General features: G+C 41.3%; 1 protein-coding gene across 2 annotated transcripts in view; it reads right to left on the bottom strand.

The window, feature by feature from the left end:
- LOC141777713 (junctophilin-1-like) overlaps window positions 1-21,233 on the bottom strand; it is a 51,391-nt gene that overhangs the window by 15,463 nt on the left and 14,695 nt on the right. The window contains exons 2-7 of one of the 2 annotated variants that reach the window (XM_074652226.1): window positions 16,474-17,233; window positions 10,723-10,841; window positions 9,994-10,272; window positions 7,383-7,783; window positions 5,853-5,949; window positions 4,692-4,943 (exon numbers count right to left, since the gene is read on the bottom strand). In XM_074652226.1, the coding sequence (XP_074508327.1) occupies window positions 5,869-5,949; window positions 7,383-7,783; window positions 9,994-10,272; window positions 10,723-10,841; window positions 16,474-17,233 (1,640 nt within the window). In that variant the 3' untranslated portion in view covers window positions 4,692-4,943; window positions 5,853-5,868. Of the gene's footprint in view, window positions 1-4,691; window positions 4,944-5,852; window positions 5,950-7,382; window positions 7,784-9,993; window positions 10,273-10,722; window positions 10,842-16,473; window positions 17,234-21,233 lie in introns of those variants that run through there. The other variant, XM_074652227.1, reaches the window with a different exon arrangement.

Raw genomic sequence — 21,233 nt, forward strand, 5'->3', positions numbered from 1 at the left:
TAAGTGTTAGTAGTGGCTGATTTTTGAGGGGCGAAACTTTTATTTTGAAACCACCATTCACACACCAGCAGCTTTAAATAAATTAAAAACATCTGAAAAACACAACATAGAACTCAGAACGTAATTATCTCAAATCCCCTACTGTTGAAAAGCTGATCTTGCTCTCGGCTTCTATAGGCGCTGTTATTTTTTCGTAAACCTACAGGTCTGAGTGCATTACTCAGATTACACCACGGCCACTTGTCAGAGATCAAAATGAAACAATCAGTTTATCATATTTTAGGGCATACAACATATAAATGGAACCTTTCTTGGTCTGAAACAAACGGTCACTGCACTATTTCAAAAGGGAGTAGTGTTCCAGTTGTGAATTTAAAATGCTGATGATAAGACAACATCACAGCTGTGCAGTTATCAGAAAATAATGCAAGTGATCAACATCATCCAACCCATGCACACATTTGATCTAGATCTAAATGTGAGCGACAAACCACCTAATTAACCTGCAGAAATAATCTGCAGAAAGTAAACTAAGAAATTGATCTACAATCGCATAACATAACATAACCCAATAATAAATCCTGTTGAAGGTAAACCTGACTGTACACTGTATGTATTAATACACATCCCATCATTTATTTTTCAAGTTCGTAATTTCTGAATTATTTTCCGAAAAGTTTCCTGGAAAGAATTATAACTTAATGGAAATTATTTGTAAATTACCAACCCATAAAATTAATAAAAAACATGTAGACATTTTGGCTTGTTGTTGTTGTAACATACAGAATATTGAACAATTACTGAAAATGAATCATGAGGCCATTGTTACACAGAACAGGTATCATGACTAAATCCATTGATAATAATACATCAAATTGCAGACACAGACTGTTAGTCGCCGGCAGTTAATGCCAATCATATTATGCTTAATCAGAAAACAAATAATTGTATTGGTTAACGCTGCAAAATGCATATTTTCACATCAAAATATGAATAAATAAATAATATATTTCCAGCATCACAGCTCTGTGTTTTGTGGCATATATGCTATAAAGACACTTTAGCGCACTTTAAGTTCATTCTTCCAAGGACTGATTGTCACTTTAATATTGTTATTATGGAGTAGTTCAAATACTGCATGATAACCACTGTGTGTGACAAAGGCTTGAATATAAATTCTGTTGAAACTGTATGAGGAGTGACAACATAAGAGAAATCGTTATCAACTCAACATCAATAAATAGTATTTCCTTAACAGAGTAATTTACTGCTAGTTTAGCAATTAACAGAACAATACAAAAATATGCGGACTAAAATGGTACAACAAAACGTACATTACTAACAGCTCTGCCTGAAACCGTAGTCGGCCTGCAGTGAACCGTGGCCTTGTGGCTCTGAGCAGAGAAGAGAGAGACAGCAACACAGCTGTACCTCAGTGTGTTGCTTATTCCAATATAAAGTAAAATATAGTTTAAACAAAAGAAGAATATCAGCAAGTACTGTGTTATACATGGATCCCATGTTTTTGTATACTGGTACACCGACACCAGTGGAAGTGTGTCACTGTCAGCGGACAGTGTAGGACACATTCAGCGTTCCTCTTTAAGTCAGTATCTTTGTAGATTCATTTCACTAGTGCACAGCATGGTCATCATGGTATTTAAGGTAATGTTGTGAAAAAAGGAGATTAAAGAGAAGGGTCTAGCTGCAGAGCTCCAGGCTCAGGCCCACCTCCTCCGTCAGACCCTTTCCGATCCCGAGCTCGGAGATGGAAGTGACGTCTGAAATAATAGTGTATGCCAGAGACGATCATCAGGACACAAAGGCATGTGTTCATTAGTTTGAATAAGCCACCAACACCAATAAATACAACCTTAATACTTCCAATATAACTGTAACTTATTAAGTTAGGTAACATTAAACAGCAAATAGCTTGTACTAACCTTATGAGTTTGCTAACGTTAGCTAACTTTAGCTAGCTATGCTAACGAACAAACTAACATTAACGTTAGCTGAAATTATCACGTTAAGCTTTTTGTATTTATTTTTCTCGGTTGTTGTGCTAACATTAGTTCGCTAGCGACATTAGCATAGCTAGCTTACATTACGTTCATTACTTTGAATTAACTACACGACCTCCACCAATAACCTGATGAGTTTGTTAACATTAGCTAACATTAGCTAGCTATGCTAATGAAGCAAACTAACGTTAACGTTAGCTCAAATTATTGCATGAAGCTTTTTGTATTTTTCCCTGTTTTAACGCTGTTAGTTTGCTATAAGCCACAAAACCTCCACCAATAAGGGTAAACAATACAACCTTAATATTTAGATATAACTGTAACTCATAGTTAAGTAACTTTACATTAAGTAGCAACTAACTTGTACTAACCTGATGAGTTTTTTAACGTTAGCTAACATTAGCTCGCTATGCTAATGTCGTTACATTAAGCTTTTTGCTTGTTTTTCCCGTGTCATCATTTCAGCTAACATTGACGTTAGTTTACTAACGACATTAGCGTAGCTAGCTAATATTAGCAAACTCATAAGATTAGTACAAGTTATTTGCTGATTAACTTTACATTATCTAACTTTTTAAGTTACAGTTATATCTAAATATTAAGTTTGTATTAAATATACGCTCAGTAGGCTACTTTATTTATTAACGATAAGCATGATAAAACAATACAATACAGTGGCATGTAAATGTTATTTATTGATAAGGAAGTGCGATAAACGTGATTTTCCACCAAGGGTCCTTGTGATAGAGATGAGTCTCAGCACCAAAGGGGCCCGAGCCCGGAGCTCTGCAGCGGGACGCTATTGGGAGATTGAGACCTTATCGTCGAGTTTAAAAGAGCAATTTCACACCATGTTTTAGCTTGAACACGCCGTGTTTCAGCCCTGTTCTCAGCTGTACAGTACAGCTGTCTATGACCAGGGCATAACGCCCTGTGCTTTGCTCACGCATAACTGCAAACCTTCTGACGGTCGCACACTCTTCATCTCTCTTCATATTACAACTCCAAACAACTTATGGTTCTATGAATTCTGGATGACACCCCTCACACTGCTGTTTTTATGTATCTGGATAGGGGGAGCGTCCTGTACCAAGTATCAACTTGTCCTGATTCAGACCAGAGCAGACTACACATTTCAAAATGACATTTTGGCGTTTCGGTGGCGCAGATACGCACAGCCAGGTGAACCAGGTCAGGCCTGGTAGCTTCCAATCCAATCCAGGCATTTAATAACAATCATTTTGTAACATTCAATTGTGACATTCATAATTTTAGTTTTCCTATTCCTACTAACAATTCAGATCCTGGTTGATTTCCTCCCAGCTCACTGCTGATGTTTTGCCACCTAGCTGAAATTATCACTCTGAATTTGAGTAATAAGTTCATTAAAAGACTCCAGATTTTAAGTAGGACATGCACTATGGAATAATACTGTTTGTAAAATTGCAACTTGAACCTTTTAAAAACCGTGAGGTTTGCTTTTTACAAATGTTATAAACCCCTTCTGATTGTCAAATGTGCACCTGATGTGGTATATAAAACGGCAGGCACTGAGACCCACGGAAACAGATAAAAACAGATATGAACAGATCGATAGACAGACCGATAGAAATAGAGCCACTCTCCCAGGACATGGCAGAGGGAGAATCAGCCGAGCGCTTCACATTCCTGCCTGGGCCCTTCTCACCCACCACCACGTCACCCTGTAAAATAGTAAGGCAGCTGTTGGCTTCCATCAGCTCAAAGTGCATCTCTGAACATATCCAGTGCACCACCCGCCCACCCACTCACACACACGCACGGACGCACGGACGCACGCACGCACGCACGCACGCACGCACGCACGCACGCACGCACGGATGCACACACACGCAGCAGAAGCAGACACGTGTGAATACACTGAGATATGCACAAGCTTGGTTTCCATCCAAATAGTTTTGTGTGGATTTTTTTTACGTAAGAGACAAGCAGCCAAATTCAACAAAAGGTCGCTCGCCGTTGCAAAAACTTCTTCATGCTCACTTGAAGCAGAACATAGTTTCTTAATCAACACATGATGCGGCAGATAGGATTGACTAAATAATAAAGGCCCTCGTGAGCAGTTCAGTTAAAGTGCACGGTTCAAAATGAGCTTTCTGATTTGCCACAACCTGCAAATGTGTTCTAAATGTTGTCCATCCACGGTAGAAGTAGCCTATCTGATGGTAGGTCAATTGTACGAAAGCACGGCATGCGACCGAGATTGGCGATAATTACTTTTCAATAACGTTCTTCTGGCGGATCATTTAGGAAACAAATTCTCTTCCCAAACTTTTTATTGCAGCATTTCAAAAAACTTCCAAATTTGCTGAACAGTTGGATGGAAATGGAGCTCCAGACAGACAAGCACACACACACACACACACACACACACACACATCGCAGCATTTATAGGCAGCAGAGATGCCAGGCCTCACACTCACTCACATTCACTCCACTCTCCAGGCCTCCTGTTATTTCTAAGCCTGATAGAGAATCCATAGTTGGGGCTCAGGGGCCCATTTCCAGCCAGCGACCGCTTGCTTCAGCTTTCACTGCACTCTAAGTGGAGTCACAAATCATCGCCAGTCCAATCAAGTTGGACTCGGGCACCAAAGACAGTCATTCAGTCCATCCAGAGAGAGAGAGAGAGGAGAGGGGGTGCGGGGGGTGGAGGTGGTGGAGGTTTCATCTTTCTCTCTCTCTGCTTTTTCCCCTCTCTCTCTCTCCTCCATGTGTCGTCCCCCACACCCCCCCACTTCTTCTCCACCTTCACTCGTCTATTTTCAGTCCTCTGTTTTGCCCGTGTCTGCCGTTCTGAGGGGCGCCTTTTTTTTTTTTTTTAAAAGGCCCCTTTGGCTGATGGAGAGTTAGCGACTTGGGCGACTAGTTTGGACGAGTCCACTGCAGGGTCAGAAGAGTTGGGGATTAGGGTTAGATGGTGAATGACATATTGCAACTATGCACATATATTAAAGGGCGGGTCCATTATTTTGGAGTTCCCAGTGGTGCTCCGTACATATTCAAATCCAAACATTCAAAAGGTTATGTTCCCGAGCCGTTCTAAAACCTTTTTCCCACGTGACCTGACATAAGCTTCAGATCCCAGTCACTTCCACACAGTGAGGCATACAGCTTATTAATTCAACACTGGTATCGGATCGGTACTCGGTATCGGCCGATACCCAAAGCCCAGGTATCGGTATCTGTATCGGGACTGAAAAAATTGGATCGGTTCATCCATACTTTCTACAGCTCGTGTTTTATACAACAAGCCAAGCTTCTACATTATAAGCATATTTCATCAAATTTTATTGAGAAGCTGACACAATTAAAGAGTACGATCTAGACCTGCTCTATATGAAAAGAGTCATGAGGTAACTTCTGTTTTGAATTAGCTCTATATAAATAAAATTTACTTTTTATTGGTGTCAATGAAACTCAACACTTGTACAGATTTCTCACATTGAAAAATGGACTGTAAAAACCCTAATTTGCATATACTTCCCATCATGCACTGCATTAAGATTAATACTCTTCTTTTTGCTAATATGAAGAAAATTACATGACGGCGGCTGTTATGTGTCTCAGAGGAGTCGGATGGTCTTCGCTCTGACCAAACGAATACATACTGTACATAAATACATTAGAAAAAAAGAATATAGCTAAAACGTTTCAAACGTGCACTTGATTTTGACGCGTTTTAAATTTTCCACATAACCCTGTGTCATTTATAAACTAACGACACCAACACAGTTTCGGTTATGACGAACACATACTTCTCAGAACTAGATAGTTCATAGAAAGTCTTACCTGAGTTCAGATTTGGTCAGGTGAGGAAATGGACAAAAATGATTGCTAGACCTACGTTCAGCAGCATCACTAGAGCCACCAAGACAGAGTTCGGGCCCTGTGAAAACACAAGAAAAGTTTCTGTAGAAAAATACAGTATATACTGTATATATATATATCTTGTTTAAAGTGGTAATCTGCAATGTGCCGTGGTGTTTTAAAGATTCATGTAACGCAATCTATGGTAGTCTGAGGATATGGCTAGTTTTAGGTAATGTTTAGCTTGTCGTCTAAGCAGTGGTGTAGTGTAGGAAGTACGCAGGTCTACGGCGTGGACTTACTTATTTTTCAGTCGGCCATCCACTTATAAATACCCTCTGATGCGCACCTTCATTATACATTGTTTGAGGGAACAATGACGTTAGGTAACTGGGCGCAACCGTTGCTAATGCTAATATGCTAACGTAGCTCCTCAGAGATTAAAGCTGTTATTTTTCTCATTTTGACAATCTAACCAGTGACAACACATTTAGTTAATAAGGCTGTAAGAACTATGGCTGTTGGTAGTTGTTGTTGGTTTTGTTTAAATATGCCGAATTGTAATTTTATGGGTCATTGTTGTTCGGACGATTAAGCTAAAACAGCTAATATGTGCTCATGTCAGTTGTCCCTTGTCGCAACGGTTAATATTCACTTATTCTGCAGCCTGATGGAGACACCAGTGTCAGTGGGTCCAGGCACGGCAGAGGCAGCCTCCTTTTGAGCACTTGGGATTAGTACCGGAGTGTACCGGGCGCTAACTGTCAAACTATTGATCAGTTTTTTTACACACTAACTGGCAACATGACCGCTGACGACGCAGAGATACCACGTGATACCAACGTCGTTATACTGTTGGCTCACAAGCCTTGTTGGAGGTGGGAACCGGAACGTCAGATATCTTCCACAAAGAAACAAAACATTCATTTTGGACCCGTCAAAATGTTTTAAATGATTAATTCACAATCATCATAATTTTTTTTAGGAAACGCGACACTTATATTTGGCACCTTTTTATTGTTATCAATTAGACCTTTAACGATTGCCACTTTAATACTTTGTAGATCACCAATAGAGGCCTGCAATTTAATTTATAGAAAATGATTTAAATCAAAATATTTTTCTCAAATCTTTCAGCCCTACTTACAACGATATAAGAGAGCTCTCTTATTTGTACCACAAACAAATCCGCCCAAACCATGAGTGTACTGCCAACCTCTGGCTTTCTGATCCATATACAGTTATACTTGTACAACAAGGTACCAACCACCAACGATAGGCAGTCTACTTCCTGTGTGGCTCAACTGGTACAGCTTGGCAATCACGTGCCATTGGGAGCCCAGAGTACGGACGTTCTAATGCTAATCGGAAATGGTGGCATTAACCATTAACATTACCAGGGTTGCAGGATTGTTTCATAGCCACTGGGGCTCAGCAAATTACACATCAATGCACTCAAAACTGCAAGTTAGAATCTAAATCAAACATGTAAGGTAACTTGATCCAACTCACCGACTCCTCCTCTACAATTGCAGGAGCTATTTCCATACTAGCTTTCTTGGTTTCTGCGAGGCTCTTTGGTCTCGTTGATTCCACTCTTTTTGGCTTGGGAGGCTCCGGTGCTTTGGTGCTCTCTGGTGAAGGGCTCGGGGCCGGCAGGGATTTTGGCGCTGGCGCCCACATCTTTTTGGCAGGTGGGGGTAAGGACGCATAGCTCGACGGATGAAGTTCGTCCTCCACGCCGATTGGTTCCTCGGGTGGCGGACTCTTGACATCCGCCTTGACATAGTAACCGTGGTACTGGGAGTGAATCTGCCCGTTGCTGGGGTAACTGCTGGCTGTCGTGGCTGGAGGAGCCTCCTGTTGCCTCACTTCCTGTCTGAGAGAAACATTTGATGCTGCCTTTGTTATGCCTGATGAGTAGAAGAAAGGAAAAGAGAAGAGAGATAGTTAAGCCAAAGAACCGACACATATATTGATTGGGGGGGCGGCTGTGGCTCAGGATGTAGAGCGAGTTATCCACTAATCACAGGGTTGGCTGTTCGATCATCCTCATCTGGTCCGCATGACAAAGTGTCCTTGAGTAACACTGAGTGACACTGAACCCCAACTTGCTCCTGATGGTCAGGCCAGCACGTTGCATGGTAATCCACTTTAATTAATTGGGACCCATCTCAACTAGAGTAGTAACGATACGTTTTTACAACAGTTTCTGTTGTGTTTTTTACTTAACTCCCGTGATACTTTGCCCCGCGGACCCGTCTGCTTTCCGGCTGGCTACGTGAGGCCGATGCTGCGTGCACACTGATATCATAACGGGAAAAGAAAGTAATTTTCTCTGAATGAAAACTAATGTGTATGAGGAAAGCGCCTGCGGGTGAAGCCTCGTCAGGTTTAAGGATGTCACGGTACCAGAAATCTAGTAGTCGATACCAATACCAGTGAATTTACACGATTCTCGATACCAATTCGGTACCACGGTAAAAAAAACAAAAAAAAACAATGAATCCCATTTAATTAAACACGCACTCCTTTATTAAAACATTTGAACATTACAAACAACAGAGTCATGTAGCCTTTAAGTAATAAATAAAAAGAAACGTCTATTAACATTGCAAAACAGAACAGAGGCATGTAGCCTTCAAGTATTTAAAATAAACAATATTGTCTGGATGTCTGTCTTTCAGGTGCTTTGCTAAATTGGAAGAATTTCCTCCTTTGGAAAGAAAAGTAAACGGCACCGTTACTGCACTGCATACTGGTTTTTGCGAATCCATTGTAACGTTGCGTGTGGCTAACTTGTAGAAGAAGGGAGACTGGAAACGATTCCTCTTTTGCGCTCAACAGAGCCGTATTTATTCCCTGCCGCAGCTCACAAACTACCCGGAGTTGGAGGTGTATTGGAAAATAATTACAACTGGCCGGTCGGTTGCTTAGCGTTTTCGCTCTCGTTCATTGCACGTAGCTTGGCTAACTAGCCAGCTGGCTTCTTTCACGTCTCCGTGTTGATGTTGTTTTCCGTGCTGTTACGGCGTTCTTCTTCTTCCTTCATTTCACAGCAGATGAGAACACTTGTAAACGTATACTGCCCCCATTAGATCCGGAAGAATCGTATCTCCAGTACCTCCGCTCCGGTACCAAATGACCATTACAGGCATCGTTCGGTACCTTTGGTACCGAAGAAAACGTGTACCGTCACATTTTTCGAATTTTGGTACCGAGTTGGTACCGAAGTATTGGTTCTCGTGACGTCTCTAGTCAGGTGGATTGATGAACACCACCTCGTCACGTAACACTCCCAAAGTGAAATTCTGCCGACCGGCTCCTCTGCATCGCAGCGCCGGCACCTCATGCAGACTGGCGCCGGTCTCCCTCCACGCCGCTACCGGGTGAGAGAGAGCGAGGAGTTCCGGCAAAGGGGCGCCGTTCGTCTGCATGCACACTTGCGCTGCAAGCTGCCGCATGTCGATGACGTCATACACAGGGAGAGTGAACCGGAGTAACGTTTTAAATTTTTTTACGAATAAAAGTGCTAAAAAAATAAATAAAAAATACATCCATGTAACGTTTGTGGTGTCTAAATACAAATTCTTAGTATCGTTCCAATCGATTATTGACCTTGTAAATCGATTTTAGATCGATATACGTCCCTGTGAAGGACAACTTGCCGAGCACCTATCGATGTAGTTGGATCGTAAGAAAATAAATCAATACATTGATGTAGTAGATGCACCCCTAATTGCAACCAAGGAACACCAGCTATTAATCATATCCCACTGTGCTCCATTTGAACACTTTCTATGTTTCATTGTAGAATGCAAACCAGAGCAACCATTCACTTCATAATATCCACACTAACAGAGTGACAGTGAGCAAAGTTAAACTAAAATCATTGCTGCTGCTTCATATAGCTGAATGTACATACAAATATTGTATTGTATTCTAATTTAAATATATGTTCTATGTGTGTGTAGTGTGAAGAGGCTACACCTTACATTTCACTGAGCAACCCTGAGTTGTAAAATGACAAAACAAATGAACCTTGTAACCTTGATGACTGTTAATTGCTGATGAAGGGTGTTTCATGAGGAAGACATGGTTGTCAGTTTAAAAAGGGGTTTACCTGCTGTCAAAGACTCAGCTGTTGGGGTTGTGTTCTCTTTCCCAGCAGGCTTTGCTGGAGCAATAGCGGCGGGAGTTTTACTGCTAAAAAAGCTCTTTTTAACAGCAGCAACGGGTGAAGGAGTGGGGCTGGGAACTGGGCTCGGAGACGGAGACGGGTCGGGCGTTGTGCCTTTCCGGTAGAAATGAGGGCTCCCTGATGGAGATTTCTCCTTTTTCTCCTCCACAACCTCCTTCACTTCCACTGGCTCGTTGTACTTCTGCCGTACGTAGTCAGGGCCTGAAATAACAAAAGTTAAAAGAAAATGATATTTATCAGGGAAATATCCCAGCATCAAAGGATAAATCTGGTTTGTTACAACTTGGGTGTTATTTCTGTAGTCTATCACTTATGATACCATTGTACTCATCAAAGTAATAGCTGAGATCCGGGAGCAAGGCAACATTAGCTGTGTTTCCATTCAATTGTCAAGCGAATCTGAAGCGAACTTTTGAAAGTGAATTAGCCACATTTCCATTAACTTGTTTGTGAGCGAATAAACTCGGCTACAGCGTAGTTTGGTCAGAAGTTGGCGCTATAGGCTATACATGGCTGTAATCTGCAGAAACAAAACCTGTACACACCATGCTTTCTGTCATGTCAAAGGACAAAATAAAAGATTGTTTAGTTTCTTTAGCGTTTAATTCACTTTATGCTTTTCTACTGTGCTGTGTGTTGCTGTTACTGTACCTGGCTGATGGAAGTTCGGGGACAGCTCTCTGGCCACGGCTCTGGCGATATCAGAATCCTGACCGGCTGACTGTGCAGCCTGGTCTGCTGTCTCTCCTTTAGCCCGCGCATGGGACGTCCTGCAAAAAGACACAAACATCAAACACTCAGACTGAGAGTGAATTCAGCATCCAGCAAGTAACTAACATACTCACACAGCGAAGTTGCCCCCATTTTACTACGTATGGTTAATTTGGAAGTGTCTGAGCAGAGATTTATTAAATTGAATGAGATTATTAACCTCACCAGAGTGAAGTATAGTACAGTAACTTAGAGCCCCGTGTTAGATGATTGACTAGTATTACCATCTAGGGCTGTCAAAGTTAACGTGATAACGCAAATTAGTTTTAACGCCACTAATTTCTTTAACGCATTAACACAATTTGCAATTTTTAGGTTGTAGCGGGCTCAGTTTTAAAGCTGGAAATTCTGTGTAAATACTGGTATCATACGATGAAACTAGAAAACCTAAGGAAACCATCAGATTGTCGTGAAGGAGGTTGAATAACGCTCCAAACGTACACTAAATTTTGCCGAAGAAAAACTGTCATGACCATTTTCAAAGGGGACCCTTGACCTCTGACCTCCAGATATGTGAATGTAAATGGGTCTATGGGTACCCACGAGTCTCCCCTTTACAGTAGGGCTGACCAATACATTGTATTTTCATCGCCAGCACGATATGAACGTTAGTAAAGGGGCTCCGGGGCTAAAGACTGTAGTATTTATTATCACGCTTCCTGCTCTGTGTTGGAGTTCTCCACACACACAAACACACACACAGTGAAGTCAGTGAACAGCTGATCAGAGAGGCCGCGGTGGAGACGAGTTGATGACGACTACGCTCGTTACTGTCAGTAAGTGCAATAAAACTTTGCAAGTGTAAAGCCAAGATACGTTATCATTACACCTGTTCAACAAGGATAAACATGATGAAACTGTTAAACAATGTAGGAAAGCAATCTGCTCTGTCCGCAGTCTGTCATCCACCGCCGCTGTTTACACAAGCACAGCGCGTTGGCTCGGCGGCTAACAGCTAACTGTAAACACGTGTGAGTTATTTAGTTGAGTTCTGAATGACTTTACTTCCCTCTAGTAAGCCGTGTTTCAGTGTTTGAGTTTATTGTGAAGGCAGGAACGGAAGAGGTGAAGCGGTCTTATTAATAAGGGTGCAGACCTCCGTGTTATTAATTTATTATCTTCATAAAGTATAGGAGCAACGTAACCCTCGGCTACACAAGCTAAAATAAAAGCTGCAGTAGGTTATGTAGTCCAACTGTTTAGGTTAGTTTGTCATGTTTCTTACTGGTAAACTCATCAGCTGGCTGAGACGAAGGACAGAGGGAGGAGGACAGACGACAAGAGGTCAGAGGACAGGAAGAAGGACGTCTGTGTTCTTCAGTCTTTATCATCTTTTTATTAACATGTTAGATTGTTTCCAGTGAGATATTAGTGAGTTAATATGGTGACTTTGCTGTTGTAAACATTACTGTTGCTGCTCTAGAAACAACATTTAGCCTGGTTAATTTCAAATATTCAATTCTAATCCAGTTCTGAATTTAAAGACAACCAGGCAGACATACGTATAGCTAATATGCACACTTCAATATTTGTTTATTTATTGCAAGTCATATCGAGGAATTGAACAATGTTATCACACATCGCAGATGTTTTCCTCATGTCGTGCAGGCTTAATGTTGATACGGGGTATGAAATACTTGACAAATCTCCCTTTAAGGTACATTTTGAATTTGATTGACATTGATTGACAGCCCCAGTATCATCCAATCCTAACCAGCTGTTACTGCTGCCCTCTCCACCAACCTCCTGCTAATGTGTGTTCACTTACTGCACACTACTGGTCATTTTAGATTTCATTTTTATTTATTTTATAATTTACTTTAAAATTAATTTGTACAATAAAAGAAACACCATAATGTAATATTTAATATTATTAACATTATTATTATTAACAGTAAAACCTTCATCATTAAAACAGAGGGTGGATCATTTTCTTATTTTGTATTATTTTCAGCTGAATGTTATTGTTTATTTGGTTTCTAGTTGTTTTTTAATGACTAAAAACTACCACTGTGACTGGCTGGCAGTGTTCAGCGAGCGCCGCGCTATGCCCACGCTTTGCTCAAAACGCCTTCATGGCATTGCGCAAGCCAATTGGAAATAATGGGTTTCAGAGGGGAAGGGGCTTAAAGGGCTGGCGCTGATGTGGTGCAGCGTAACCCACGACGATCATGGTTCACAATCACAGTTTTTGAAGGGGGTGTGGGCTGGGTTGGGCTTTTAACACCCATGCTTTCAACAATCCTTGAACTGTTTCTTCCAAAAAAGGTTCTTTGGGTGAAAATGGTTCTTTGTGGAACCCTTAGTCTTACAAAGAACCCTTGAACCTCAGCCCTTCATTTGCAACCCTTATTTCTAAGAGTGACAAACAAACTAAAAGAAATGCACTAACTCATCTTTCAGTACTATGTTATTATTATTGTCCGTGGTACTATTTATACAATATTATAATAATAATAATCAATTAGAAATCAACCTCGAGCCACAACAGAAACCGAACCAGGAAGCTCCAGTCCAAAGGTCAGCCGTGTCATCAACAGAGTTCTTGACCTGACCACGGAGGATACCAGATAAAGCACACTGCTGACGGATTGGGGAAGGGGTGGGGGGGTGGGGGTGCTGTCAGCTGTTGATAAGCGTCGTCCTCCTTGGCCTTATTTAGACAAGCACTACTTCTGACGCACACACGCGCACACGTACACACACACAGGTAACACATGCACTTGTGCACAAACTGGCAATCTGGCCAAGAATGTGCCTACTTGCTTCTCTCCCTCTCCCTCCAGCCCACACACCTACTCTCTTGACCTCCCTATGTCTCTTTTTTCTCTCTTTATTCCCACCCTCTCTCTCTCTCTCTCTCTCTCTCTCTCTCTCTCTCTCTCTCTCTCTCTCTCTCTCTCAATTCAATTCAACTAGTGCAGCTCTGGTTCCTTCTCCTCTAAACTACAGACTCCACATCCTGACCAGCCCCGTCTACTAAAACTCACGTTCCCATACAACTAAACTGCATTATGAATTACATTTCAAGTGAAACGCATTTTGTTTTGCGGATTACGTTTGTTTCAGACGTATCACAAATACGTTTGTAATGATAATCAATGGAAGTCTGCGTATGGAGGAGGTCAGAGAGGATGGATGGCTCCAACAAACACAGGACTTTCATCCAGGAGACCGCTGTTCGTGTCCCATGTGTAACTAAAAGTTAGCGTTCAATTATTTTAATTTACGTTCATAGCATGTTTTTACTAAACCTAACCACGTTGTTCTGTTTTGTTATAATGAACAACGTTAACCACGTGTTCAAAACTGTTTAAAACTGCGAGAAAAGCGTCCCTCCAGACATAATTGAGAACGCAGAATAGTTGTTTGGTAACGTAATTTTGTAGGACACAGGGTTGTCCTGACGGGCTGGACTTTGTGCGTCCTGCACGAACACAACTGGTAAAATGCAATGTAAAACTACCAAAAAATAAAAAAAGTCTGATTCACTAAACTCAAACCCACTACCACCTACTGTACTACTCCGGGCTGTGTTCACTTTGTCATACAAGAGAGGTGGAGACACAATATCACTTCCTACTGTACTGTGAGAAATATAAGGATGTGAGAGAGAGGGAGAGACAGACAGACAGGGGGGGGGGGGTAGGATTCTCTATTAACAGTGACAAACAGAGTGACAGCTGACTCATATGAACCGGTCCAGCGTGGGTTGAATGTGCATCGGCAGGGTTCGCATTATATTACATCTGGTGTATGAAATGTCTGTATCCAGGGGGGGGGGCAATCTTTTGAAAAGTAAAAACTGGGGCCGTTAATCAATTAAAATATTTAATCGCGATTAATCGCAAATCAATCACATTTGTTTCATCTTTTATCGGAGATTTGTCAAGTATTTAATACTCCTATCAACATGGGAGTGGGCAAATATGCTGCTTCAAGCAAATGTATGTATATGTTTTATTGGAAATCAATTAACAACACAAAACAATGACATATATTGTCCAGAAACCCTCACAGGTACTACATTTATCATAAAACAATATGCTCAAATCATAACATGGCAAACTGCAGCCCAACAGGCAACAACAGCTGTCAGTGTGTCAGTGTGCTGACTTGACTATGACTTGCCCCAAACTGCATGTGATTATCATAAAGTTGTCATGTCTGTAAAGGGGAGACTCGTGGGTACCCATAGAACCCATTCACATATCTGGAGGTCAGAGGTCAAGGGACCCCTTTGAAAATGGCCGTGCCAGATTTTCCTCGCCAAAATTTAGCGCAAGTTTGGAGCGTTATTTAACCTCCTTCATGACAAGCTATGACATGGTTGGTACTAGGGATGTGCATTCCAAGCAAAAATACTATTCGAAAATCACTGGGAATTAGTCGATTATTATTCAAATAATCTGCGTTTTTTTTCAACCATATTGTTGAACAGTGGAGGAGGCCAGTGGAAAGACAAACCGAGACGGTTTTGGTGAGTTTTATTTTGTTTCTGTCGGGTTTGAATGACGATATGCTCCGCCTCTGGAACAGCTGATCTACCTGCTGAAACTACGTGAGGCGCGGCGCCGCTTGCACGCAGACACAAGGTTTATAATTTAACGGGTATTCAAAAAATCAAAAACCATCCCTAGTTGGTACCAATGGATTCATTAGGTTTACTTGTTTCATATGATGCCATTATCTTCACTCTAGCATTAAAGCTGATCCGCTACAACATGAAAATCGCAAGTTGTGTTAATGTGTTAAAGAAATTAGTGGCGTTAAAACAAAACATGTTATTGCATTAACTTTGACAGCCCTAGTAAGAACGCATTGTATTGCATTTATAATTAGTGCAAGTTCTTTCAAGGCATATTATTACATTACTTAAAATTCTATAGTTATGTTTACAATGATATACTGTATTGGGGGGACTAGCACTTTTTCTGGCCTGCTACAACTGCTGGAACCTTAATGTGGTCCATCAAAACTATGAGGAACATAATGAGAGCTAAATCAGCAGTCTTCAGAGTCTACATGGAGCAGTATGCAGATGTGTTTATCTACTGAAGCTGCTACAGTAGCATGAGCTCACTCTCTGTCACATCTACCTACTGACAGCAAAGTGCAGGCCAGTGCCTTATAATACACAACAACTTAATAATGGCCACTCCCAAAGTTAGGAAGCAAATACGTATGTTGTATTAAAGCGGCAGTAGGCAGAACGTTTTTGGGCAAAAAAAATTCCATAATAACCTTTCCGCATATTGTAATTCAAGTGTTCTGAGAGAAAACTAGACTTCTGCACTTCATCATGGCTCTGTTTTCAGGCTTTAAAAAATTTAGCCCGTGACGGGCGACTTTGACCAATCACAGGTCATTTCAGAGAGAGAGCTTTCCTATTGGCTGTTCATTCAACGGAGGCAACTGTCAATCACTCATGAACTCCGACCATACGGTCAAACTAGACAGCGCTGATCAAATATGAATCAATATTCTGTTACTGTAATGCCTATTTCTCCCCTCCTAAAGCAAGTAACAGAATATTGATTCATATTTGATCAGCGCTGCCTCGGCAGATAAGGCAAATAATGGCCCAAAAGAAGGGGGTGAAAGTTGACGGCTTTCTGAGATGATCTTTACCTGGAGATGGCAATCTCTACTTTGGTTCTGGCGATAGCTGCTGCTCTCACTGCTCCCTCGATGGCTCGATCCGCCTTCTGTTTGGTCTTGGTGTTCTTCAGCGGGATCAGCTGCTTCCTGATGCCGCGGGCCAGCACGTTGTTCTTGTACTTCCCTTCTTCCTTCCTTCCGTCGGGAAAGATGGTGCAGCCGTAGCCGTGGCGCTTATTGTTCAACCACTCGCCTTCGTACTTCATGCCGTTGGAGCGCTCGGAGACGCCGAAGCCGCTGCGCTTGTCGTTCTTCCACTCGCCCATGTAGGACTCGGTGGTGGTGGCGTCCACGTTGTCCTCCAGAGGCAGGTAGTCATCGACGGGGTCTCCGTCTCCGAAGCTGATGGTGGAGTTTGCGTCGCTCGAGCTGATGCGGCTCATGTTGGTGTCGCTGTGCGCCGAGCTGCGCTTGCTGGAAATCGACGAGCGCGAGTCCGATTTGCGCAGTCGCTGAAGACTCCCAAAGAGGGAGCCGCGGCGAAAAAGACCCTTCTTCTTCTCTGAACCTTCTCCGTCCGAGTGGAAGTTGAGTACGAAGCCGCCGCGTGTGCCGGCGGGGCTGTCGGACAGGCTGTCACGCAGGACTGTACCGTTACTCTGCTCACTGCGGAGGGAAGACAACGAGGTCCGTAGAGGTGAGCGGATGACTGAGGCCATTCCGTATGGAACACTTTGACGCACGCCGTAGCCATGACGCATCCCACCGGTCCACTGGCCCTGGTACGTACCTACAGCAAGAGCAGAGCAGAGGGAGGGAGAGACACGGCAGACAGTGAGTGAACTGTAAAATAAGAGGGATGGATAAGTATAGATTACAGAAGTCATTGAACAGAAGCAGTAACTGTGAGGGCTGCATCAACGCATCAATGTTGACGATGGCATCGACTAGACGCCGTAGATTTACATTAACATCACGCAAGTCGTTGTAAAAAATACCGCTTTGTGATTTGACGTGCGTCTGTGCGTCCGCCATATTAGAGAGGTCAAGATCCGCTAGTAACCAAATACAGTGTATTAAGAGATGCAGATTACTCAAAATCGACTAACTCGTTTAATTCTGAACCGATTTTCATGAAATTTGGTTTGTTATAAACGTGAGAATTTGAACATGATGCCGGTTACATCAAGACATTTACCATCTGAATAGACACAACTTCCTCTGGGACATGCAGGCTCCGATCTTATAGGCAAAATCAAGTGGAAATTATTTACAACTTCAGATTTTGTGATTTTCTCCAAAATTGTAGATTTCTATATTTATTGTTAGATAATATCATTATATGATATTATAGTATTGTATTGTAGTACTATATTACTTGTACTATATTATATTATATTATATTACTTGTATAAAAGGTTGGATGATTAATGGTAGAAGTTATGGTTATTATTTATTGGTAAATTAACCAAAGGATTAATCAATTTATCAGAAAATAATCTATAGATTAATCGATAAAAATAATTATTGGATTAATCGACTAATTGTAAAAAAAACAATATTCTATAAAAATATAATCTGTCATTGCAACTTTACATGGAATACAAGAATGCATGCTGTATGGTTTGTGTTCTCTGACAAAAAAAATCGTACTCAACAGAAAATTAATCAGCAACTACTTTGATAATCAATAAATCATGTCATTTTTAAGCAAAAAAAAAAGTGTCTTTTTTAAGCTATCAAATGTGAAAAATTTGTTTTTTTTAACATAATACATAAATTAAATATATTTGGGTTTTTGGACTGTTGGTCGAAGAAAACAAGACACCTGATGACATTACCTTGGGCTCCAAGAAACTGATCATTTTTCACTATTTTCTGATGTTAATCGAATAATCAAGTAAAAAAAATAATCGTTAGTAGCAACATTAAACATAACCCTAGAGCAGGGCTCTTTAGTAGGCTTGAATTTTACATTTCACACATTATGTACAACATTTCCTTCTAATTCATATTCACTTTGTTTGTCCTGTTCTCTGCTGCTGCTGACAACTTCCTGTCGCCCTGTCTGAATGACAAACAACGGCTATTCACGCAATTTAAGTTGGATTTACACTTCTGTGTTCAGGGGACAGCAGAACTACCAGACAACACGCTCAAACACTGATGCAGCTTTTCCACTCGACTATGATACTCACCAGCAGATAAGTCACAGCTTAAAGACCCCTTTACTTATGCTGGGACTGTAATCATCAAGTTAACCAACCAAGCATTTAAACACAATCTTTCCTCAGATATTCAACATCATGTCCGCTCACCATTGCTACATTCATTAGACCCCAATAACTCTGTATGACACTATGAATTTGTGCACATCACTATGTTTGTAGTGCTCTCTTTTTAAAGTCCTTCCCCCTGTGCGACCTTTCACCATCACAACTGGTTTCATATCCTGATGTACTCCTGATGTACTTTAGTACTCTGTAGGACTGCCAGGAGAATAGAAGTGCCAGTGCTGATTGTAGCACTTGAAGGTCCTCTATGGACTTTACTGTGTTTTTCAGCAATCTACTTGCTTTCTTTTTCTTCTGTTTGTATGTTTTCCATTTAAATCTGTTTTTAATGACTGCTCTTGACTCGATTCAACTGTTATCAGCTCATTAAATGGGCGTTATCAGTCCTTAAAAGCCTCATAGATGTTGGTCAGTAGGGGCCTACTGCACCTACTACGGCGTAAAAGTGAAGGCAAAACTTAAAAGCAACACGTTCTAACACATTGTAAAACTGAATTAAATGTTTTGTGTTTACGTACATATAACTACGTTTGAAAAGTGAAACTTAACGCTCACGAACACAAAGACAACTACGCGTTGGTTTTACACTTTCACACAGGATGCGAACCCAGTAACCTCTAAAACTTGAGTCCCATTAGCAGCTCCTGTTTGCAGTTGGGGGGGGGGGGGGAATACATCCAAAAACCAGTGACTATGTCAAAAAGACTCAATGGGAATTTCAACTCTTCAAACTCTATTAAAAAACATTGCATTAATTAAGATCAATGTTTTCTTTTTGATTCTTATTGCATTTATATTTAGAGGGAAAGTGATTGGTCATCTCAATAAATAAGCCTACTGACTAATATTTGCCCAAATTAAAATGTATGCATGCAGTTTAGAAGACTTAAGTGGTGGACACACTACCCGCGTCAAGAGCGCGTTGCAGCTGCGTGGCGGCTGCGTGGCGTGTTGTTTTTTATTTCAGCGTCCATGTTAACAGATTAGAGTGGACACACTGCCCGCAAGAGAGAATTTTTCGCCTATTTTTCATGCAAGCCGCTTGCGTCTCAGCTGCGTGTCACAGCAGCAACAGACAGGGAAGGTGATCTATTGACAGTATATTGACATCATACCAGCTACATAATACAGTTTCTATGTCTAGACATCTGTAGAATATGTCACAGACAATGAAAGTGATCTAGTGACTGTATATTAACATCATACCTGCAAGATTTTACTACAGTTTCGAGGTCTATCTGTAGAATATGTTACGGAGATGAAAAAAAGTAAAGACTTATTTTTAAATCAACACTTCCTGCTTTCATTTAAAAATAAAAGCCCTCAGGCCTTTTTTCTTTAGACAGAATCCCTTCATTTGTTAACACGAGGCTTTTATTCTGAAATATGAGCAATCAGTGCTGTGGAACACGCAGTCACTTTGAGAGCTCCAAGAATTGATAAAGTTTGGGGTTTAAATCAACACTTCCTGCTTTTTATTTCAAAATAAAAGCCCTGAAGCGGGTTTTCTTTGCACAGAATTCCTTCATTTGTTAACACGAGGCTTTTATTCTGAAATATGTGCCGGACAGTGATGTGGAACAAGCAGTGACTTGGAGAGTTCCATGAATGAATACAGTACGGAGTTTTAATTGTGTATTATTACTATTATTTACTAATTACCACACGTTTCTGAACCTTTCTCTGTCTAAAATAAATATAAATTATATAGCAGCAGAAACCCAGCCGACACGCAGCCAACAGGCGTCTGGTGTGAACACCAGACTCGTGCATCACTCAGTCACCACGCGACGCAGCCGCCACGCGCTCCTGACGTTGGTAGTGTGCCCACCACTTAAGAGTAATAGGCCAGCTGATTTTATCTGCGGATGTTAGCTTATCACACATTGGTAGTGGCATAGACTATATGCCATCTACTAAGTAACAAGAAGCTGTTGTACAGAATGCCAAAGATCTACTCACAATTCTTTAAAAAAATATAATCTTGATATTAGTATCACCTTCAAAAATCAATATGGGTCAGGCTCTAATAGAATTATTTCAGTGGGATGTATATATCTTTAAAGTTTCACACACACACAAACCTCATAGACCATTTTTGCCATACTTTTCAGTTAATGACATATGAACACAGAGTAACTGCTGTGAAATGACAGCCTGCCAAACTCTTACCAGGAATAAGCAGTAAACAAAAGAGGGTCAGTCAATCGGGTCATTAAGTATTGTCGACACGCTCTTTCCAACAGTTCAGTTACGACTGAAGGATACAACATGTGTGTTGATGTACTGGTATTTTGATGGGCCCATAAAACAAGAAGCATTTCAAACTAGAAAAGTGGCACCCTTACCGATATCCACCAGGCGTGTCTCCCTCTCCCCTACCAAACAAAGAAGACTTGAATCTCACTCACTTGTCCCTCCTGGCACCCTTACAGTCACAATAGTGGCAAAGATAACAAAAACAGGGATTCATTAATTTCGTATGGTGCCGACCTT

The sequence above is a fragment of the Sebastes fasciatus genome, chromosome 11 (genome assembly GCF_043250625.1).
Source record: "Sebastes fasciatus isolate fSebFas1 chromosome 11, fSebFas1.pri, whole genome shotgun sequence".
NCBI classification, from domain to species: Eukaryota; Metazoa; Chordata; class Actinopteri; order Perciformes; family Sebastidae; genus Sebastes; species Sebastes fasciatus.